Source organism: Pithys albifrons, chromosome 27 (genome assembly GCF_047495875.1).
Source record: "Pithys albifrons albifrons isolate INPA30051 chromosome 27, PitAlb_v1, whole genome shotgun sequence".
NCBI classification, from domain to species: Eukaryota; Metazoa; Chordata; class Aves; order Passeriformes; family Thamnophilidae; genus Pithys; species Pithys albifrons.
In genome coordinates, this window is record NC_092484.1 from 4,928,956 (window position 1) to 4,951,831 (window position 22,876).

Genomic DNA, 22,876 nt, shown 5'->3' on the forward strand with positions numbered 1-22,876 from the left:
CCGCTCGGGGTGGGGGTGTCCCGGCTCGGTCACGCTCCTCACCCGGGGCAAGATCACCCGCGGGTGGGGTCCCTCCTCTGGGGTGATGGATGCCCAGTGCCAGGCAGGGCACTGTTCCGATATCTCCCGGTGTCCCCCCAGTGTCCCCCTCGCCAGGACACCCGGGTTCTCCCCAGCCGTGCCTCAGTTTCACCCGGGACAGCGAAGGAAGGGTGGAGGCGAGCTGGAGTTGAAGCATAGCTTGTTTAATTTTTATACATTTTTTTTTTTAATTTTTTTTTCCTTTTCATTTTTTAAATCTTTTTTTGTGTGTGTCAGTTTTTTCTTTTTTGTTTTTTTCTTCTTTTTTGTCTCTTTTTTTCTCTTTTTTGCATAGGGGGGAAACAACAACAAAAAAAACCAACCCAACGGGAAAAAAAAAACAAAAACAAAACAAAAGAAACAAAACAAAAAAGAAAATCAAAAAAACCCCCAAAAATCCGTATCAGGGTCAGTAAGTGTATGTAGGCAGGAGCGGCGCTATCGGTAATGGCTGCGTACAATGGTATAATCAAATATCGTGAAGCACCAGGGAGGCGAGCGGGGGTCGGGGGGTCATGCGGGGCCGGGGGGCGCGGGGCGGGCACAGCCGGGGGGTCCCGGCCCCGGCTCGCGGCCCTGGTGCGCTCGCGGTGTGTATCGGCTGCGGCAAGCGAAGCGAGAATCCGGCGAACGAGTAAAATATAACTGCGAGGGGAGGGAGGGGGGGAGGGAGGGCCCCCCCCCCGGGGGAGCGGGGACCCCCGAAAAGGCGGGCGGGGCAGCCGGCGGCGCGAGGCACTGCGGAGGGATTTTTGGTTTGGGTGAGAGGCGCGGTCCGGCCGGCTGCCGCCTCGGCGCCTTTTTGGCGGTTTCTCTCCTTTTTGCCGCTCTTTGCTCGGTGGTGGGTTTTTGCCCCCACCCCGGCTCCCCCTCCCGCCTGCCCGCGGGCATCGCGCGGGGCACCCAGTGGGGCGCAGGGGCACCCAGAGAGGCACCCTTGGACCCAGAGGGACACCTGTGGGTCTGCACGGGACACGCAGCGGGGCAGCCACCGCCTGGAGAACCCAGAGGGGCACCCACGGGTGTCTCCCGGGGCACAAAGAGGGGCACGCAGAGGGACACCTGCTGGCATCTCTTGGGGCACCCAGAGGGACACTCGTGGGGATTCCTCGGGGTACCCAGCGCGGCACCTGTGAGCACTGCCTGGGGCATCCAGAGAAGCATCCACGGGCATCACCCGAAGCGTCCAGAGGAGCACCCATCGGGGCACCCGTGGGCATCACCCGAAGCGTCCAGAGGAGCACCCATCGGGGCACCCGTGGGCATCACCCGAAGCGTCCAGAGGAGCACCCATCGGGGCACCCGTGGGCATCACCCGAAGCGTCCAGAGGAGCACCCATCGGGGCACCCGTGGGCATCACCCGGGCCACCCAGAGGGGCATCACCTGGAATACTCAAGAGTGACACCCACAAGCACCGCACAGGAGACCCAGAGGGTCACCCGTGGGCATCTCCCGGGGCCCCCATCACCGAGGGCACCCAGAGGGTCCCCAGCCGGCACTGGGAATCCCCAGGAGGGAGGGGGCAGAAAGCAGCAAATTCCAAACTCCGAGTACAAAAAACCAACCAACCAAAACAAAACGAAACAAACCCAAAATCCAAAAACGAACCCAAACCCCACCAAACAAGACATATATATATATATAGGGGATTTACATATATATATATATATATATATATATATATATATATATATATATATATATATTCCTTTGCGACTTAAAGTACCTTAACTGTGTGTGGGTCCGTGGGCCTGTGCCCCCCCGGCCCTGCAGCCCCATATATATATATGTGGAGATATATATATATATATATATATATGTACAGGTTATCTGTTTTATTTATAGGTCACAAGGACTATTTTTAATTAATTTTTAAGCCGACAAGCCCGACTAAAAACCCTCTAGGAGAGACTGTAGTGCATGAAACCCCTGCGGTGATTGTCGAGCGGAGCCCCCTCGTGTCCCCATCCTGTGGGGGACTCCCCCAGAGCATCCCCAGGGGTGGGGTGTCCCTGCTCCGGCTTTGCGCCCATCCCGACCGCGGCCACGGAGGCCGCCGAGGGATTAAAAAAAAAGGGAGAATGATTAAAAAAATAGAAATAATAAAAATGAGTGGTGCCCCCCGGGGAGGGACCGGGGCAGGGTGTTGCATATTCCCTTTGGGCAGAGCTGGAGGTGCGGCCCCGGAGGGTGTCGGGGGAGCAGTGCAAAGACCCCGGGGGCGCGGGGGGCTCCCCAGCCCCCCAGGGGGAAGCCCCCGGCCCGACCCCCCCGCTGCCACGCTATGGGCTGGGGGGCGTCGAGTTGATTCTTTTTTGCCTTTTTAAAACATGGTTTAAGGTGCTTTTCTTGCCGAGGGCGGGTTTTGGGGGGCTGCGGCCGCAGCCCGGCCGGACGTGCTGCCGGCCCGGGGTGGGAAGGCAGCAGAAGGGGAACAGGAGATCCCCCGGTGGTGTCCCCGTGGGGACGGGGACTCCGGGGGCTTCCTCGGGGCGGGGGTCCCAGGCCCGAGGGGCGCCAGCGCCCCTCACCTCTCCAGGGCTCCCTCCCTTCACTGTCACTGTCACCGCTGAAAAATGCTTTTTTTTTCCTTTTGTTTCTATATTTTTTGCTTTGAGCTGAGCCTTTTCCAGCCTACCCCCCCTCCCATTTTTTTTTATTTTTTCAAATTTTTCTCTCCTTTTTTTTTTTAAATTTTCTCTCTCTATTTTTTTAAAATTTTCTCTATTTTTAGTTCTATTTTTCATTCCTCCCCCGAGCTGGACGCCGGCCCCCCCGCTCCCTCCTTGCATTGTCCTTGCAGAAATCAATACTGCACCTTGCATAAAGAAGCGCCTCCCAAGGCTTTTCCCCTCCCCGGGAGACCACCAAAACAGCCTCACCGGTGGGCGAAACCCGGCGGGACGCGATCCCCTCGCCATCCCCCACTAATACTTTTGGACACCAAAAAAAAAAAATTAAAAAACTGTTGACGACGACGTTTCTTCATGCCCGAGCAGCAGCGACGCCGGTGCCACCCGCCCATCGGTGTCACGACCCGTGTCAGCCTCAAGAGGGATGGAGGGAGGTCTCTCCGCCCGGCGGAACGCTGGAGTTTTAAGGCAAATTCTGGGGGTTTTGGGAGTGTCGGGCCCCACTCGACAGCGGGCACAGCAGGGAGAGGCGGCGAGAGGGCACCTCCTGCCATTCCCTGCTGCGCCAGCCGGACCCCCGGGGATGAAACCGATGGGCATGGGGGGGGAGGCTGTGACCCCCCCGACACCAGCCCGGGTGGGGGGCACAGCTACATTCACACGGTTCCATTCCTGTCACGAGAGCAGCCGGGCTCAGCCCTCCTGGCCCTGCACCCCACTGAAAACCAATTAAAAAGTGGGGGTCCCCTAAGGGGGGGTGGGACGCTGCGGCCCCCTAAGGGTCGGCCATGGGGGTCTCCATCCCTGCTCCTCCCCGCACGGATCCCACCACAGCCCCGTCTGTCCTCCCGCGCCCGGACACTGGGGAGGGTCTGTGTCCCGGGGATCCCGCCGCCTCCCGCCTCGCTGCCTTTGGTTGCTGGAAGCAGAAAAAAACCAAATAAAATCCCCCCAAAAGGGAAGGAAAACAAAGAAAAGAGAGGCAAAGCAAAGGGGTGGCCGCCCCCCCGCAGCTATTGCATATTCCGGTGTGTTGGCGCAGAGGATGCATCGGTATTACCAACTGGAAGACGTTTCTGAGGGGGAAAATCGGTTAAAAAAGAATAATAATAGAGAGAAAAAGGGACTTATCCGGCCGAGAAGAAGCCATGCAGGAGGCGAGGGGGGGGCAGCGGCCCCTGGCCCCCCCGGTCCCCCGGGAGCCCCGGGCATGCAGCGACTCCCTCGCACTGATATCGGGTCCAGTAATACTTAGGCTTCGAAGGCAAGGCACATCATGTGGTATAAAATTTCGTGCAAATTAGGAAAACATGGATTTTTTTCTTGTGTGTTTTTTTACGGCTTTTTTTTTTCTTTTATACAGGTTTTTTTTTGTGGTTTTTTCCTCCTTTTTTTTTTCTCTTTTGCTGAAGGGGAAGGTAGAGCCGGTTAATAGAGTCTGCCATGCACAGCATCAGCCAGCCGCGGCTGGGTTGAGCCAGGTCACCAGATCCTGTTTAAAGCACCATGCAGTTTGTCTTTTTTTTTTTTTGTCTTTTTGTGTTTTTTTTTCATGTGTTTCTTTTCTCAGATCTTTAAAAAAAAACAGGTTTCCCTCTCCGCCAAGCGCTTTTTGTTGTTTTTTTTTCTTGTGGGTTTTCTCCTTTTCTTGTCCTTTTTGATTATTTTTCTGTCTCCCGGGATTTCCTGCGTCAGCCCTTTCCCGATGCCTCGCTGTGCCGTCCCGGGGGGGTGGGAAGCGGGGGTCGTGGGGGGCCGCTGGGATGGGGGATGCGATGCCGGTGGTCCTGGGTGCCAGGGGCGGGGACCAGGCGGGTGGCGGAGGTGGCCTCGGTGACATTCCGAGCTCCTGGACATCCCACGGTGGCTTCTCTCCATCATCACCCGTGGGGTGTCTCTTGGGCGGGGGATCCCTTGGGGACCGGTCTCCTCCGCGGCCGCCATCATCTTGCTGGGGACACCAGGTGCCTTCGCCTTCTTCCTCCTCCTTCTCCTCCTCCCCTCTGCCGTCGCGGGGGTCCCTCTGCTCTAAGGCACTGCCTCGTCCCTGTGTCCCCTTCCCGGCCACACTGCCACCGCGCGGGACGGGGCCGGACGGGGCCTCCTCCGGGGGGGCCGGGACCCCTCCCCGCTGCAGTTCAGGCACTTGACGCGGGGCCGGGGGCTCCGGGGGGCTCCGGGGGGCTGGCTCTGCCCTCACCCTCACTCGGGCTTCTTTGCTCCATCCTTTTGTATCCAAAAAAAAAAAAAAAGCCCCCCAAACCCCAAACCAGCCGTCCCGACAAGCCAGTGCCGGGGGCTCCACCTCCTCCTCATTTTTTGTGATTTCTTTTTTTCTCCTCTTCTTTTTCCTTTTTTTTTTTTTTTGACGATTCCCTCTTAAAAGTGCATTTCCTACAAAATGTGCAACACGAGCGCACCCTCTCCTGCCTCCCACCTGGTACCTGTCCACAGGAATGCATAGCTCAAACACACGGACCGCCCCCGGGTCTGGGGACACGCCGGGGGACACCGGGACACGTGCGAGGACACACGAGGCCGCGGGTGGTGCGGGCTGGGCGAGAAGAGGAAGGCGACCAGCGACACGGCGACCAGTGCCTCGGTGGCCACCCGGGTCCTGCCGGGACCGTGCTGGGACAGTCCTCACGCTGTGTCCCCGCGGGAAGTGGGGTGCCACCACCGCTGTGACAGTCTGGGGCCATGATGGAACAGTCCCCACGCCGTGTCCCGGGGGAAATCGGGGTGTCACCACCACCGCCACGGTTTCTGGCCGCGCCCATGCATCTTCCGCGGCCACAAGCCCCCTCCTCCTGTGACACCCGCTCGTGCCGCTGTGTCACCGCGTCACCGCAGCGCGGTGTCACCCGTCCCCGAGGCGCAGTCACGGCACGGAGCATCACCCGCCCCGCCCGCGAGCGCACCCGGTCCGTGGGGCTCCGGTGGCAGGAGGGTCACCCCAGCCCGCCCCGCCGCTCCCCACCCCAGCCCGGAGCCCCCCGAGAGTGTGCGTGGGGCCGGGGGGAGGGTGGCGGAGGGTTTTTTTGATCTTTTGTACTCACATAGAGGCAAGAACGAGAGTCAAAGCCGTTTGCATATCCAGCGAGCGGCCGGCGGGGGTCGGCACCGCGGCCCTGCGGCCGCTCCGGGAGGCATTGCTGGCACGAGTTGTCAGGTCTCAGCGCGGCGCCGGCCGACGGGGTAAATAATAGTGTTTTTTTCTCGTTTTTTTCTTTTTTTTTTTTTCTGTTTCTTTGTTTCCTGGCGCATCGCCGGGGTAGGGGGGAAGGTCCTCCTGGGATGGGTTGTTGTTTTGTTTGTTTTGTTTTTTGTTTTTTTTTTCCTTTTTAAAACAGTTTGACCCTTTTCCTTCTTCCTTTCCCTCGCTCTTTCCTTCGGGTGTGGGTTTTGCTTGTCGTCGTCGTCGTGAGGCCGCGCTCTCCGTCGTCACCGCAAGGCTGGGCCTGGTGCTCGGGGACGGGGATGTTCCTCTGGGGGTGCCTAAAGCAGAGGAGAAGGGAGGCGAAGGGGCGGCACGGCGGCGGTTATCCCAGGTACCAGGACTGCCGGGAGAGGAGAGAGGCTGGTGTTAGTGCTCTGCCCCGCGGAGCTGCGCTGTCCCCCGGCCAGTCGCCCCCCACCCTGGCACAGCTGTCCCCGCGCTATCCCCTGTTCGCCGCACGGGGCTGGAGTCCCCACTCCTGCACCGAGTTTGCCCGTCCTCAGCACCGAGGCCACTCGCGTAGCTCTCGGTGGCCGGTCCCTCTGCACCTCCACTGCAAAGGCGACGCTCCCCAGGGAATGGTCCTGCCTGGGGACAGGTAGGGGGGTGGCACGGCTGGGGACCCCGCGGGGTGGCCCCCTGCCACCCTCCCATTGTTTCCCCCCCAACCCCAAGTTCAAGTTCATTCTCGATTACCTCATGTCTGGTTTCCGTTGGAAACGAGACAGCTCGGGGCCGCCGCTTCCCTTAACCCTTCCCGGCCCTGTCATTCATGACCAGAGCGCGGCAGGTCTCGGCTGCCCCTCCCGGGCACCACCTCGCTCCCCCGGGCCTCAGTTTCCCCAGGCAGAGCATCCTCCGCGGAGCCCTGGGGAGACTCCTGGAGTGTGACTGGACACCCACACACAGGGACAGGGACACCTTGGAGGTCCTGGGACTGTGAGCGGCCATGACCCCTGGGTCCTGACAGGGACCCTGCCCCCCCCTGCTCTCCCGAGGCGTTCCTGCCACTGCCCCAGGTCTCCTCGTTAGGGATCCAATGCCCCTGGGGTGCCTACCCAACGGTGCTCTGCCCACATATAGGACTGGGGAAACAGGCAGGGCGGGGGGTTGTGGTCAGAGCCAGGTCCCCAGTGTTTGTCCCTTGGAACGGCACAGCACGTTCGAGTGTCCGAGCTCATGGTCCCCAAATATTGCGCCCTGACACGGCACAGCACAGCACCCTCGGGTGCCCTGTGGCACAGCTCACAGTCCCCAGGTGCCCACACTCCAGCACAGCACAGCACTCTGAGTACTCCCCCTCAGCCAGGGCAGCACCTCAGGGTGCCCCATCACAGCACCATCCACATCCCCATCTCGCTGTAACGTCACTCGTGTCACCCACCGGGCAGGGCTGCAGCCACTGCACTGCTGAGGCCAGACCACTCATGTCACAAATGAGAAGCTGGCACCCTTGTCCTGGCACCATGGCATTGCCTGCAGTGCCAAAGCCAGCTCTTGAACCACCAGATAAAAACCACCTGGGACTAATGGGAAGCCCCTGGAAAGGCACACACGACATCCCAGTGCAGCTGGAGGGGCCACAGGCACAGCTGAGAAAGAGCAGGTTCCTGTGCCCACATGGAGAGGGGCACACTGTCCCACTGCTCCTTGTTTGGGGATGCTGTGGACACCTGGGCAGGGTGGTGCCAGGTGGCAGGGCACAACTGGAGCATGGCAGTGACCTCCCTCTAAAGGACTCATGGTGGCCCTGAGCCACCAGCAGTGCCCAAGGCCCCGGCACAGGATGCCCATGGTGGGGATGCCGCAGTGGCAATGCCCATGGCAGCAGGGCCACAGTGGTGATGCCAAGGCAGCAAAGCCCACAGCAGCAGTGCTAGAGCTGCAATGCCAAGGTAGTGATGCCCATGGTGGCGTTGTACAGGGGAAAAATCTCCCTATGGTGATGTCCATGGCAGTGATGCCCACAGAGGCGATGCCCATGGCAGTGATGCCATGGTGGTAATGTCCACAGTGGTGATGTCCACAGGAGCAATATCCATGGCAGTGATGCCACTGCAGCAATGCCATGGCAGGGATGCCATGGTGGGGACACCCACAATAGCAATGCCCACAATGGCTGTGCCAATGGTGGTGATGCCCACAGCAGCGATGCCCACAGAAGTTGCACCTGCAGCAGTGATGCCACAGTGGCAATGCCCACTGTAGTGATGCTGGCAGCAATGCCGACAGCAGCAATGCCCACAGTGGCAATGCCCACTGTAGTGATGCTGGCAGCAATGCCCACAGCAGCAATGCCCACAGTGGCAATGCCCACTGTAGTGATGCTGGCAGCAATACCCACAGCAGCAATGCCCACAGTGGCAATGCCCATGGCAGCAATGCCATGGTAGTGATGCCATGGAAGTGATGCCATGGTGGCAATGCCCACTGTAGTGATGCTGGCAGCAATGCCCACAGCAGCAATGCCCACAGTGGCAATGCCCACTGTAGTGATGCTGGCAGCAATGCCCACAGCAGCAATGCCCACAGTAGCAATACCCATGGCAGCAATGCCATGGTAGTGATGCCATGGAAGTGATGCCATGGTGGCAATGCCCACAGTAGTGATGCCATGGTGGCAATGCCCATGGCACTGGCAGTGATGCCACAGCGGGGATGCCACAGTGGGGATGCCCACGTTAGCAATGTTGTAACAATGACAGCCACGATGGCGATGACTGCACTGGCCATGCCCACGGTGATGCCATGGCGAGGGTGCCCAGGGTGAGGGCAGGAGTGTCCCCCCAGCAGCATCCCCGCTCTCACCTGTGCCTGATAGATACTCCCAGGATCCCTTGGTCCTAATCCCACGAAGGTACGGTTCGCAGGGGGCGTGCCTGGTGCAGAGTAGGCTGGGGAACAAATGAGAGCTCATTAACAGGGCTGCGGGTGGCACTGCCATCGTCCCCCCTCGGGGCCAGGCCCGGCCCTCTCCCTGGTGCTGCTGGGACAGGGGTCCTGAGCACCATCCCTGGCTGTGGCCTGATGGCAGGCGAGCGGAGCCCAGGAGAGCTGTGCCCCAGGATTGCTGTGCCCCAGGGGTGCTGTGCCTGTTTGGTGCTGCCTGTGGTTTCAAGGTGATGGCAGGCTGGCGGGGTGAGGTGCCCCAGGGTGCAGGCACAGATGGGTGCTCCCTGTCATGCCCACGCTGTGGCTTCCTGAGCTGAGCTGCCGTGGGCTGACTGCAATGGGAGCCACCAGCTCCACTCAGACATGTTGCTCCACTGCCACCTCCACCTCCCAGCAGCGGGTCCTACAGTGGGACCCCCAGCCCTTCTGAGCTCCTGGGCTCAGGCCCTTTGGAGACACAGTGCGGCCAGCGGGGGTGTGGGACTTGGAGCCAGCTACAATCCTTGTGTACAGCCACTGTCCTCCAAACACATCCTGCCCTCTGGCACTGCTCCATCCCTCCCTGCAGCTGTGAACCCATCCCCAGCCAGGCCACTCCATGCCATCCCACGATGTCCCCTCCACATTGGCTGGGCTTTGTGTTCTTCACACAAGACCTCCACCCCTGACGTCCAGATGGTGGCACCCTGTTGTGGCCTGTTCCCTGGGGACAGTGGCCTCATGCAGGGCTCAACCCTGCGGGGACATGGCGGGCGCTCAGGGTACCAGCGTCCTATGGGTCCAGCAGGACAGGAACAGGAACAAACCCCTTGCAGAATGCAGTGATGGCACAGTGTCCCACCACTGTGGCACACAGCCCAGTGCCAGTCCAGGGGCAACACCAGCTCCCCTCTGGTCCCTGGGTACTCCAAAATCCTCCTGGCCAAGACACGGATGGTCCCCAAGGTGGAGTGGAGGGCAAAGAGCTCGTCAACCACTTCACTAATGAAGACCCCCCTGTACCACCTGCCAGGGGCTCCAGGGGACACACAACGCAGTCCCTGCATCAGTGCCACTTCACATTCCCAACCAAACCGGGGTCCCCAGCACAGGGACCCCCAGGGCAGTGAGAGGACGACAGTCCACGCCGCGCACCAGGCACACTGTCCGTAGTCCAAGTGCCACCTGCATGCCAGCTGGTCCCGGGCAGCAGGGCCACCACAGCGGTGGGTAACAGCCACGGAGAGGCCACAGACTCCCCAACAGCACTGCCCACACCAGGTGGTTGGGCAGGACACGGATTTGAGGAGCCCCACTGTGGCTCACGCTCCTGCTCAGAGGGAGGTGGGGCTCGGGCTGGTCCCTGGGACCAGCACGAGACCCCCCAGGCTCGGTGGCCACAACAGCCACCTTCCCAAACCCTGCCTGCTCCGACCTGCCTGAGACCCAGCAAACTCATGGCGTACCAGCTGCCGCCCTCTCCCCGGCTGCGGGGAGGCCACCTCCGCCAACATCCCCCCAGCACCGGGACAGGGGGGACACCCTGGGGGGGCTGCGAGAGGAGGGGGCCGGCCGGGCCGGGGAGCGGGGTGGGCGCCGCGGGTGCTTACTGGGTGATGTCGGCGAGGTCGTCCCTCCCTCGGAAGTTGTCGTGGTGGATTTGGTGTCAGGAGAGACGGCCAAGCGGGGCATGCCGGGGGGAGGTGGCGGCGCCAGCATCTGCGTGGGCAGGTAGTGGCTGGGCACTTTCACTTGACCACTTCCATTTAACTGGGGACAACACAAAAAACAAACAGCACAAGCCATTAGGACGCAGGCGCACAGCAGCACGGCCGGGGAGCCCCCGGCACGGGCACGGGGCATCCCTCACTGCGGACATGAGTTTGGTGGGTCTCAGAGCAGCCCTGAACGAATGGTCGGCGCTGGCAGCAGGCGGCAAATCACATCGGGGCAGGAGGGTCTGGGCAGGCTGTGGAGCCCATGCCCTGTGGGGACCGTGCCCCATGGCAGCACATGTCGAAGGTGGAGCGCTGGATCCCCCTCTCTGCAGCGGCAAGGGGGCCTCTGAAGTGCTGTCCGGTGGGGAAGGGGCACCCAAGGGCTTTCAAAGGCTCCAGTGACAGTGCCCTGTCCCCGACTCGACAGTGGCTGCTCCCAGTCCAGCGTCCGTCAGCCCGGCATTGAGCCACTGCATGGGGGAAGAGCGGCCATGCCCCTCATTCTGGCATCAGGCCTTGCTGGTGAGGGGCAACAGGTGGGAGGTGGGCAGAGGTCCGAGGGGCTCCCCAAGAGCTCTGCATCCAGAGGGACAGAGTGGGGCACAGGAGGGCATGGAAGCAAGAATGCAGACAGCCCTGGCCTCCACCTTCAGGTATGAAGGGTGCCCTTCATGGGGTGTGTGGGGTGCTGAGTGTGTGGAGTGATGGCTTGGGGTGCTCCATGCACTGGGTGCTGCATGTGCAAGATGCTGGTTGCATGGGGTGTGGGGTCCTGTGTGTGTAGGGTGCACTGGGTGCTGTATATGGGGAGTGCTGCATGTGTGGGGTGTGGGATGCTTGGGTGCTGTGTGTGTGGGGTGCAGTGGGTGCTGTGTGTGTGGGGTGCTGTGGGTGCTGTGTGTGGGTGCAGTGGGTGCTGTGTGTGTGGGGTGCTGTGGGTGCTGTGTGTGGGGTGCTGTGAGTGCTGGGTTTGTGGGGTGCAGTGGGTGCTGGGTGTGGGTGCAGTGGGTGCTGTGTGTGTGGGGTGCTGTGGGTGCTGTGTGTGGGGTGCAGTGGGTGCTGGGTGTGTGGGGTGCTGTGGGTGCTGTGTGTGGGTGCAGTGGGTGCTGTGCGTGTGGGGTGCTGTGGGTGCTGTGTGTGGGTGCAGTGGGTGCTGTGCGTGTGGGGTGCAGTGGGTGCTGGGTGTGTGGGGTGCTGTGAGTGCTGGGTTTGTGGGGAGTGCTGTGTGTGTAGGGTGTGGGGTGCTGTGTGTGGGATGCTGTGGGTGTTGTGTTTGGGGTGCAGTGGGTGCTGTGTGTGTGGGATGTTGTGGGTGCTGGGTGTGTGGGGAGTGCTGTGTGTGTGGGGTGTGGTGTGCTGTGGGTGCTGTGTGTGTGGGGTGCAGTGGGTGCTGTGTGTGTGGGGTGCTGTGGGTGCTGTGTGTGGGGGGTGCTGTGGGTGCTGTGTGTGTGGGGTGCTGTGGGTGCTGGGTGTGTGGGGTGCTGTGGGTGCTGTGTGGGGGGTGCAGTGGGTGCTGTGCATGTGGGGTGCTGTGGGTGCTGTATGTGGGGGGTGCTGTGGGTGCTGTGTGGGGGGTGCAGTGGGTGCTGTGCATGTGGGGTGCTGTGGGTGCTGTGTGTGGGGGGTGCTGTGGGTGCTGTGTGTGGTGGGTGCTGTGTGTGTGGGGTGTGGGGTGCTGTGTGTGGGATGCTGTGGGTGTTGTGTTTGGGGTGCTGTGGGTGCTGTGTGTGTGGGGTGCTGTGTGTGGGATGTTGTGGGTGCTGGGTGTGTGGGGAGTGCTGTGTGTGTGGGGTGTGGGGTGCTGTGTGTGGGATGCTGTGGGTGTTGTGTTTGGGGTGCTGTGGGTGTTGTGTGTGTGGGGTGCTGTGTGTGGGATGTTGTGGGTGCTGTGTGTGTGGGGAGTGCTGGGTGTGTGGCGTGTGGGGTGCTGTGTGTGCTGTGTGTGGGGTGCAGTGGGTGCTGAGTGTGTGGGGTGCAGTGGGTGCTGGGTGTGTGGGGTGCTGTGTGTGCTGTGTGTGGGGTGCAGTGGGTGCTGGGTGTGTGGGATGCTGTGGGTGCTGTGTGCATGGGGAGTGCTGGGTGTGTGGCGTGTGGGGTGCTGTGTGTGCTGTGTGTGGGGTGCAGTGGGTGCTGTGTGTGTGGGGTGCAGTGGGTGCTGGGTGTGTGGGGTGCTGTGAGTGCTGGGTTTGTGGGAAGTGCTGTGTGTGTAGGGTGTGGGGTGCAGTGGGTGCTGTGTGTGTGGGGAGTGCTGTGTGTGTAGGGTGTGGGGTGCAGTGGGTGCTGAGTGTGTGGGATGCTGTGGGTGCTGTGTGTGTGGGGAGTGCTGGGTGTGTAGCGTGTGGGGTGCTGTGGGTGCTGGGGTGTGGGGTGCTATGTCTGTTGCACGCTGGGTGCATGCAGTGCTGGGTGCGTGGGGCAAGGGAAGGCCCACAGCAGCACAGTGTGGCCCTGCCACCCCCATGGGACACGGGGGACACGGCGCAGTGAGGAGCTGACGGGTCACCCGCGGGCTGCTCAGGTGGTCCAGGGACACCGAGCCTCTTGCTCTCCCAAACCTGCTGGTGGATAGTGGCTCTGGGTGATGGTCACACACTCCTGCCACAGACACACCCTGGTCCCACCAGACACCCCAACTCTGGCTGACGGCTCAGCCCCAGCACCCGAACACCTCTGGTGCCCTGTGCTGAGCTGGGGGACGGCGCCTCCATCACCGGAGAAATGAGACGTGAACACGGAGCAGGTATGACGGCGCTCCCGAACCAACGCACGGCACTGCTGGAGCTCAGCCCCAGTGAACACGCCCCGGTGCCACTGGAGCACCACGACCCCCCGGTGCGGCGGTGGTGATGACGGCGGTGGTGGCAGCCGGTCCAGGGGACCCTCCTTGGGTAGCCTGGCTGGCAGCAGTCTCTGGTGCCCGCGGCGAGGAGAGTGATGGGTGCGGGGACGGAGCTGGGTCCTTACCGGTCCGGGCTGCTGGTTGGACGGGTCGCAGGCCAGCGAGACGAGATCTTTGAGCGGGTCCTGCGGGTTGAGATGAGGCGGGTACCGGATGGCCGTGTGTGGGAAGTACGTGGAGGCCGTCTGGGGGAGGATGGAGGTGGTGGGGAAATGCAGCGCAGATGATGGGTGTGGGCTTCGGGCAATACCTGGAGGTGGCAGAAAAGGGGACACACCTGCGTCACTCACTGGCAGCTGCCCCAGCCCCTGCCCGCTCAGTCCTCGCTCGGTGCCTTGGTTTCCCTGGCAGGACACTCACCACTGTGCACGGCGATGACAGGACGGTGGTGCTGCGTGAAGCTGCTCAGCCGGGGCGAGGAGTCCTGGGGCGATGGGCTGTTGAAGGGGGACTTGTCCATCTCTGTCTTCTTCACGGTGGGGGAGATGCCTGGGGAAAGTGGGTGCAGCGTCAGGACCTGCTGTGTGACCCCAAATCTCGGGGCTGCCGCCAGTACAGCGCAGGGTTGGAGTGCTCATTCCGGGGGCAAGTGACACAGTGGGGTCAGGGTGGGCATGGGGAGGGTGTGTGGTGTGTGTGTGTGTGCTCACACACACCTGTGCACATGCAGGAGTGTGTGCATGTGTGTGAGCATGTCTGTGCATGCAGGAGGGTGTGCTCATGTGTGGTAACCTCTGCGGGGTAACACAGATGCGCAGGTGCACTTGGTGTGTGTGCTCCAGCACATGGGTGTGCATGAGTGTGCACACACACCTGTGTGCATGCATGTGTGTGCATGTGTTCATGATCATGTGTGTGCACCAGCATTGCTGTGTGTGTATCCATGCACATGTGTGCAAGTGTGTGTTCCCGTGTCTGTGTGTGCAAGCACACACACGTGTGCATGTGGGTGCACACAGCTCTGTGTGTGTGTTTGTGTGTGTGGGTGTGCGTGTGCCCATCTCGGGTGCAGCAGTGCCCTGCAGCCCCCACTGGGCACCCCCATCTCCTGGCACACGGCACTGGGGGCCACAGGAGCTCCTGGGGAGGCCAGAAGGTGCCAGCGTGGGGATGACCTCCCCAGGGACCCCTGGCATCGCCGGGTGCCCGAGGCCACCTCGGGGCGCGGGGCCGAGCGGGAGGGTCGGCGGGCGCGTTAATCCCCCGCCGCCGCGCCTTTAGCTCTGGCCATTTGGCCCGGGCCCACTAACGGGTTTAGTCCGTTCTCAGCCGGGCGTTAGGAGGATTTCCCAGAACATCCCGTACAGGATTGCCAAATCCACCCTCCCCCCGCTGCCACAGCTGTGCCCTGCTCCCCGCCCACTGGCCCCCCTTGCCCCTTGCCCAGTTCAGGTCACCTGTGGGGACAGACACCCTGGCACAGCTCCCTCCATTCTCCGTGTACTGCTTTAGGGAAGGGGTTACACTTCTCCCAGGACCCCCTCTGCCCCCACACACCAGCCCCATGGGGCAGGATGGGGCACAGTCCCCGTGCCCCTGGGGCACAGTTCTGGGGCTGGACCTGCATCCCCCCAAACAACCTTCCAACAGGATGGGTGCCTCCAGCCCCCCATCTGGGCACCCCAAGAATTTGCAGGGTGAAGGGGCTGGGGCAGAGCTCACCCCACTGCTGGGGGAGGCAGGAGAAGAGCCAGGGGGAAGGAAGAGGAGCAACTCCTTTGCCTGCACCTTGGGGCGTGGGAGCTGCTGTGTCAGCCCTGCAGCATTGCTTTAATTAGCCCAGCCCCCCCTTTTCTTAATGAACAGCTAATTGGGGCTGTCTAGACAGGAAAGGGAAAAAAGAAGCCAAGCCAGAAAGCTGTCCACAGCAGCATGGGGCTGGGGGAGACAGTGTGGGACCGAGGGAGGCTGGTGTGAGGCTGGGCAAGGCTGGTATGGGGCTGGGGGAGATGGTGTGGGGCTGAGCAAGGCTGGTGTGGGGCTGGAGGCTGAACTGGCCCTATGGCAAGAGCCTGTGACAAAATTGGAGGGTTCTGTAGCAACAGTGCAGGCTCCAAAGAGAGTCTGTGGCCAAAGTGAGGGACTACAGAGACACCTTAGCACCCATGGAGAGCCTATGCCTAAATCAGGGGCCTCTATAGTGACCCCATGGAGAAGCAGGGAAGTTTGGGGAGGCTCCAGGTCAACATCACAGCCCCCACAGCCCCTTGTGACCTGAGGGCTCATAAGGACACTGTGGCATGTGCAGTTCCTGGGTGGTCACAGGGGGCTCTTGCAGCGACACCTGTGGAATGCCAGGAGCAGGGTGGGGTCCCCAGGGCAGCACGGGGGCACCAGTAAGGAGGTGACACCTACCCCCTTCCATGTCTTCTGTCCAGTTGCGGCTGCTGCTGGTGGGGGAGTTGGAGGAGGTGTAGTACTCGCCCCCTGGGCTGGTGTCAATGTCATCCTCCATGGACCCCGACTTGTGCCGTTTGCTCCTGGGGGCAGGGAAGGGTCACAGAATCAAGGAATGGTTTGAGTTAGAAGAGACCTGAAAGCTCATCTCATTGCACCCTCTGCCGTGGGCAGGGACTCCTTCCACCAGCCCAGGTTGCTCCAAACCCTGTCCAACCTGGCATTGGACATTTCCAGGGATGAGGCAGCCACAGCTCCTCTGGGCTGTGCGAGGGCCTCAGTACCCTCAGAGCAAAGAATTTCTTCCAAATATCCCATCTAACCCTCCCCTCTGGCAGTGGGAAGTCATTCCCCCTTGCTCTGTCCCTCCAGGCCCTTGTCCCAAGTCCCTCTCCAGCTCTCTTGAGCCCCTTTGAGGCACTGGAAGGGGCTCTAAGGTCTCCCTGGAGCCTTTTCTTCCCCAGGCTGAACACACCCAGCTGTCCCAGCCTCTCATGGGTCAGCACCACCCTAGGCAGGATGTCTGCCCCTTTCCTTCCCCATGGCTGTGCTCATGCTGGCCCTGGCATTGCCCCAACATTGTCCTGGCATTGTCCCAGCATTGTCCTGGCATCGCCCCGGCACAACCCTGGTGGCACTTACCCGCTGGAGGAGGTGCTGGGCAGCGTCCTCCTCATGCCGGTGCTGGAGGGGTTCAGATCATAGGCCAGGTGGCCCTGCAGCTCCCCCAGGGAGAAGTTTGGCCCCGTGCCTGTCACTACCGGTGCTGTGGGGAGAGAGGAGTCAAGAGGGGGCTGGTGGAGAGGGGTGCCCCAGCCCCACGGTGGGATGGGGGAGCTGTTGGGACACTGCTGTGCCCGGGCAGCTGGGGGGTGGGCTGTGGCATCATGGTGACACTCACTTCGGGACACCTGGATGAGCTCGGTGACACTGAACACCCCTGAGGTGACGAAGCTTTCCTGGAAGTCTGTTGAGTCTGTGCAGGAGAGAGAAGAGAGCGCTGAGGGGGTGACAGGACCACCCCTCCCATCCTACACTGCCTTGTGGCGATGCTTGAGGGCACTCCAATCTGCCCAGATCCCCGCCTGCCCCTGTCCTCAGCCTCCATGCCATTCCTTGCTCTCTGACTGGTCCTCTCTGCCAAGGATACCCTGGAGCTGCTTGATGCCTCAATTTGCCCATGGCTGAGATTGCTGACAGGGCTGGGGGCTGCACCCCCACCACAGGACCCCCATGGCAGCTGCTGTCCCCAAAGAACATGGCCCCAGATGGCTGTGGAACAAGGCTGAGGACATGCCCAGCTCATTCCAGGTCCCAGGCTCCACTGGCTGGGACTGGGGGGCACCACAGTCACAGCATGGGGGCATTACTGCCTGTCAAGTAGCCCCCTCCATGGGAGAGAGACCCTGGGCTGGGGTGTCCCTTATACCCTTGCCCAAGCCCTGCCAGTCCTGCTCACCCAGCGTGATGGGTTTTCTGTCCTCCTGGTCCGAGCCGATGCCTGTCCGGGGGCTGCTGCTCTGCTCTGCATCTGCAAGAGGAAACCCCACTGGTGTGAGTCCCCTGTGCTGGTGTGAATCCCACATGCCAGTGTGAGCCTCCTGTGCTGGTGTGAGCTGGGGTTGCCCACCAGCTGACTGCGCCTTTCTTGGTCTACTGGGGGGAAACTGAGGGATGGGCTGCCCAGAAGCTTCCACCATGCAGTAGGGCCACCACTGAGTTGGCCTGTTCCCAGCACTGGGAAACAGCCACCAAATGACCCCACCTCAGTCTCCCTTCCACAGACAGGAGAAGGGACAGCCCCGTGCGGGCATTGCAGGATCTGGGCATCACTCCCTGCAGGAGGGAAACCCCTAGTGTTCGGCCTGCCCTGGGACAAGGTGATGATGCCTGGCCCCGCTCCTGGCCTCCTGCCTCCCCTCCTCCCTCCAACCACATCTGTGACCCATCATTACCCCGCCAGGCAGTGTCATCACCACGTGGCATCACCTGTGGTACCTCGTTGTGCCTCTGCCAAGCCCCTCAGAGGGCAGCAGGGCTCCAGGGCAGCACCTACTCTGAGCCTTGGAGCCCCATCCAGCACCACTCAATCCTGGCTAAAAATAACCTGGCTCAGACGCTGAGCTCAGCAGCCCCAGCACACCCTGGCACGGCACAGCATGGCACGGCACAGCTGCCACACTCCGGAGCATCCTTCCTCACCTGGCTGCTTCCAAAGCCTTTCCAAAACTTTTGCTGTACATTTTCCTCCTTTCTCCTCCTTCCTTCTGCTCCTCCTCCCACCCCTTGGCCTTCGGCATTTCTCTTTCACAGCCTTGGCAGATGCCAGGAAAGGGCTGAGACAATCCAAAAACACCATCAAAACCACTCTGCCGCTGCTGCCAGCCCGCCTGTGCGTCTTGGGATTTTTCCCTTTCTCCCCCTTTTTCTCCCCCTTTTCCTTTCTTCCCTCAAGCTCTTGTGCTCACACGGCTCCTGGGGTGGTTAGCCTTGACTGTGCAGGTTATCCATGTGGGTAGCAGCACCCTAACCCCCGACCCCAACACCCCTGCATGCTGCCCGCCGGGCAGGTTATCCATGTGGGCAGTGGGACTGTGCTGCTTCCCACCCTGACACCCCCACACACCACCTCCCATCCCGACACTCCCATGTGCCCACAACCCCCCCAAGACTGCTCAGCGCTGATGCCAAACCAGCCATTTTGTCTCCCTGCGCAGCTGCTGCGTTCCCCTCCACCCATCCTGTGCCAGCCTGGCACCCCACTCATGCCGGAAGCCCCGTGGCACCCCAGCACCAGCTCCCCCATGTCTGTCCCACCAGCTCCCTCCAGGCAGCCTTTTTAGGGAGCAGAAACTCCTTAACAGGGACGGGCACAGGGTTTTTTTCATCCCCCCTTCTCTCCATTTTTCCTTTTTCCCCCATTCTGGAGCTGCTGTGTGACTGAGTGCAGGGGAGCAGGCGGCAGGACTGAGTGGGGTATGAACCATCTGGGAATGGGGAGTGGTGGTGGGGACCCCCCGCATGCCCATGGGCACCACGTGGCCGGACACGGCCCCTCCTCGCCTCTAAGAACAACAAATCTGGCGGTGGCTCTGGAAGTGGTTAGTGGTGGAGCCTGGCCAAGGCGCGGGGCGGAGGCCGGCGGTCACAGCCCGAGGCCGGCTCGGCTCCCCACAGCCCCCCACCGCGGCCTCAGGGCTCCCCAGTGCCCCGCTTGCCCCCCAGATGGCACCCACTTGCCCAGTGCCAGGGGCTTGACCTCTGGGCAGCCCCCCAGGCTGTGCCCTCTCCCAGTGGCTCTGAGGTACCCCACATGGCCCTCAGCTCAGCCCAGGGACCCCCACACCGAGATGTCTCACACACACCTTTGCCTCCCCAAACCACCCCAGCCTGGCCCCCGTTCCCCAGAGCACCCAGCTGGGCCATCACTCACCCTGGGTGCCCCCTGAGTGCCCCCCATGCCACCGTACCCCCACACTCTCCCACAGCGTCACCATGACCCAGCACCACTGACGCCACGCCACCCACCCCTACTCCAGGAGGGATACCCCAAGGGCAACCCGCAAACCGAGCCCCCCCAGTCCCACCTGGGGCAGCCCAGGGAGCGCCAGGGCCTTTCCCGAGCTCCGAGGTTTGGCAGCAGGAGCAGCCCCTCCCTGCACTCCCGTGTCGCTGCTGATGGAGCAGCAGGGCCCCGGGCTGGGCACCCCCGGCTGCCGGCGAGCCTCGTGGCTGGGCAGGCGAGCTCGCCAGCAGAGTTCTGGCTGCCTGCTCGGCGCGGGGCGGCCGGGCCAAGCGCTGCTCTCACCGCCATGTGACGGCTGCCTGTGGCTGGCGCGTAAAATGGCGAAGGCAGCCCTGCGCTCCCCCTGCCTCGCTCCCCAAAAGGGGCGTTTTTTGGGGGGGACACCAAATCTGGAATCCAACAAAAGGCTCAGTTGCACCACCAAGGAGAAAGAAGCCTGGGAAGTCTCCCTTTCCCCCCCTCCCCCAGCCACCCCATTGATCCTGAACCCTCCACACCTCGCTGGGGTGGGAGTGGGGGATGGAGCTGGGGGGCCCTGGTGCCACCACTCGGGGAGCCCAGGGGTGGGGGTTCAATGCCAGGGGCCCCCCCCCGGCACGGCAGAGAAGAGCATGGAGTGCCCAAACAGTCGATCCAATCGCTTTCAAAAATGGCCAAGTGTGTGCCCAGGGGGGCGCGGGTGCCTGGGCTCCGGGCCGCGCTGGCAGCCTGGCCCTGTGCCACCCATTGAGTGATGGATCCCGCACACCAGCCCCACTGGCTGGCAGCGTGCCCCCGGCCCCACGGCGGCACCTCGGCGCGTGGGAACGACCCCCAGGCAGCAGGAATGGCCCTGGGGGTGGCACTGCGGGCCGGGTGCCCCCCGGGGCTGGTGCAGCTGCCAGAGAGCTCTGGCTCAGTGCCCGAGCGCTGCCGGTAACAGGCCACGGTGTTACTGGCAGCGACAGGAGCGCAGGCGCACAGGCCGGAGGATGCTGGGGCTGGGGGAGCTGCTGGCGCCATGTGCAGGCCTGGCCCCCTGATGAGGCCAGCAGCCTTGCTTCTCCTCCTCCTCCTCCTTCTCCTCCTCCAGCCCTGCCAGCCAAGGGCAGGAGATGAACCAGAGTTCATCACCGCGGCCTGCAGGCTCCTGCCCAGTGCCTCAGTTTCCCCTGGGGCCGGCTCGGAGGGGAATTGCGCCCTGCCTCGTGCTCGGTGGCCACGCAGCCCCAGTGCCTGCCCAGGTGCTGCTGAGCGCTGGTCCAGCCATGCTCCCCACAGCGGGAATGGGAATCAGCAGGGCCCGCAGGGAGCAGCCTGGTCAGGACCTGCCAGGGAGGGACCCTGTCTGGTCAGGGAGAACCCTGGAGACCCAAGGGAGCCGAGAGTGCCATTGAGCATTGATCCCACTGAAAGGTCTGGACTGAGAGGCACTCTGTGCAGGGTGTGATTTGGGGGTTTCTCCCTGTCAGACCCCCCAGAACCCCCATCCCAATCCCGCAGTGGCCCCTCAGTTCCGAACGGCTCAGCCTGTCTCACTGTGTATCCCGCTGCCGCCAGGCTGGGGTGGCCCTTTTACATAAACCCGGAACAGTCCCGCTTGTGTAACCTCCTTTATATAATACCCTGAACCGCCGCGTGTGCCGGGTAAATCCTGGCTCAGCCGGGCCGGCCGGGGCGCGGGTCCCCTCCCCCCTCCACGCTGCTTATAACGCACCGCTCCCCCCGCACCCCCTGCCCGGGGCGCTGCGGGGCTGTCGGGGCAACACGAGTTTGCTGGTCCTCAGCCACGGCCGCTTGCGGGGGTGGCAGCTCCTGCTCCCCGCGGCGAGCAAAGCCCCGGGGAGGTCCTGGCCGGAGGATCCCCCGAGGAGGTGGCGGGCGGTGCGGGGGGGACGGGCGCGCCCCGCTGCCACGTCCTCCGGCCGCGGCCAGCTGGCCCGGGCGGCACTGGGAGGAGGCAGAGCACGTTGGCTGCGAGCGAGCGGCGCTGGGAGCGAGCGGGGCTGTCCTCGGCCGACCCCGGCCGGCACGGGGAGATGGCAACGGCCGGGGAGAACCCCCCCAGGCGGGCGGCGCGGCCGCCCCCTCGCTCAGCCCTGCCAGGCCTGGGCTCCGTCCAGGACTGCCGGCGCCCGCGGAGGCGAGCGGGGACAGATGGCAGCGGAAAAAGGGATGGGGAGAGTAGGACTGACAAAGGGATGGCTGAGTCCCCTCCTCTCCCTGGGACCCTCCCGCTGCAGGGTGCTATCACCCAGTGCCCGTGCACTGGGCTGGGGGCACCTGGGGGTGCAGCTGCTGGGAGGGGTGAGAGGGAGGAGAGAGAGATGGGAGAGAGAAAGAAGAGAAAGGAAGGAAGGGCGGGAGAAAGAAAAAGGAAGGAAGAGATGAAAGTGGAAAGAAAGGGAAAGGGACAGGGACAGGGAAATGTGCTGCCAGTATCTTGCTGCCCCGCCCACCCTAGCCCCATAGCACAGCCCGACGGCACAGCCAGCCCCCCTCTAGAGTCCCAGGGCCACCCTTGACACCCCGCAACACCACCCCCGCCTCACCACCACGAAGGGCTGTGGGGAGGCAGGTTCAAGGCCTCCCCAAGGCTGGCCAAGATCCCCGTGCAAGGGCCAGTGTGTCAAGGGACCCCAAGGCTCAGCTGGCAATGCCAGCCCCACTCGGGGGTGCAGGGGCACGCTGGGGGCTTGCCGACATCTGTTCCGCCCTCCATGCCCACGGCCGCCGGCGGGAGGGAGCACCGTGGGCATCTGCTGCCCCAGCTGTCCCTTGCCAGCGCAGCACGGAGCCGGGCACCCGGCCAGGATGGCAACTGCGGCCTCGGGGAGGGCACGGCGCTGCCAGCACGGGGGGGACGGTGGGTGGCGAGGGCGGGGGACGGCAGGTGCTCGAGAGACGGCTCGCTCATCTTTTATTCATCGGGTGCCTAGCGGTGCGGGGAACCTCTCTGGGCCCTCGTCCCACCTCCGGCAGCATAGGACGTGGCACTCTGTGCCAGGTCCCCGGCAGGCACCGCTCACGCTGCCGAGGCCGCGGGGCTGAGCACGGGACGAGTCGCTTCAGTGGTGACGCGGGGCCGGGGCTGGCAGCGGGCACTGCGGGGAAGCCGCCCGGCTCCGGCGCACTGCGGGAGAGCGGGGGAAGCCCTGACCTCCCCAAGGTCGCCGGCACATCGATCCGGAGAGCACGAGCACATGGAAACCGCCCCGGCCGTAGCAGCGCCGGGCTCGTAGTGGGGGCGGGCACAGGGGTGGAGGGACGCCGTGCGGTGACGATGACGGGGGTGGCTGGGGGATGACACCTTGGTGAGCCCCCTCCCATCCCCTGTCTGCAGCACACAACTCTGGGGGCAGGAACCCAGCCCCTGCAGATTCTCTGCTGTCTCATACCCTTGTGCCCTTTCCCGGGGGTCTCCCTCTGGACCCACTGCGCTCTGCCTACCTTGCTCCCCTCAATCTCAGCCTCCCTGGATGTTCAGCTGGGAACAGAGTTACCTGGAGCAGGGGGAGAGTTTGCCCATGTGTGCTGGGGGCCTCTCCAG

The 22,876-nt window shown here is 62.7% G+C and overlaps 1 protein-coding gene across 5 annotated transcripts in view; it reads right to left on the minus strand.

Annotated features, from left to right (window-relative positions):
• Positions 1-224: 224 nt before the first annotated feature.
• NFIC (nuclear factor I C) overlaps positions 225-22,876 on the minus strand; it is a 46,729-nt gene continuing 24,077 nt past the window's right edge. For 2 of the 5 annotated variants that reach the window (XM_071578292.1, XM_071578291.1), the window contains exons 3-11: positions 17,281-17,352; positions 16,723-16,797; positions 16,464-16,587; positions 15,780-15,904; positions 13,785-13,913; positions 13,490-13,674; positions 10,418-10,577; positions 8,745-8,830; positions 225-6,276 (exon numbers count right to left, since the gene is read on the minus strand). In XM_071578292.1, the coding sequence (XP_071434393.1) occupies positions 6,259-6,276; positions 8,745-8,830; positions 10,418-10,577; positions 13,490-13,674; positions 13,785-13,913; positions 15,780-15,904; positions 16,464-16,587; positions 16,723-16,797; positions 17,281-17,352 (974 nt within the window). In that variant the 3' untranslated portion in view covers positions 225-6,258. The remainder of the gene's footprint in view (positions 6,277-8,744; positions 8,831-10,417; positions 10,578-13,489; positions 13,675-13,784; positions 13,914-15,779; positions 15,905-16,463; positions 16,588-16,722; positions 16,798-17,280; positions 17,353-22,876) is intronic. The other 3 variants (XM_071578293.1, XM_071578295.1, XM_071578296.1) reach the window with 3 other exon arrangements.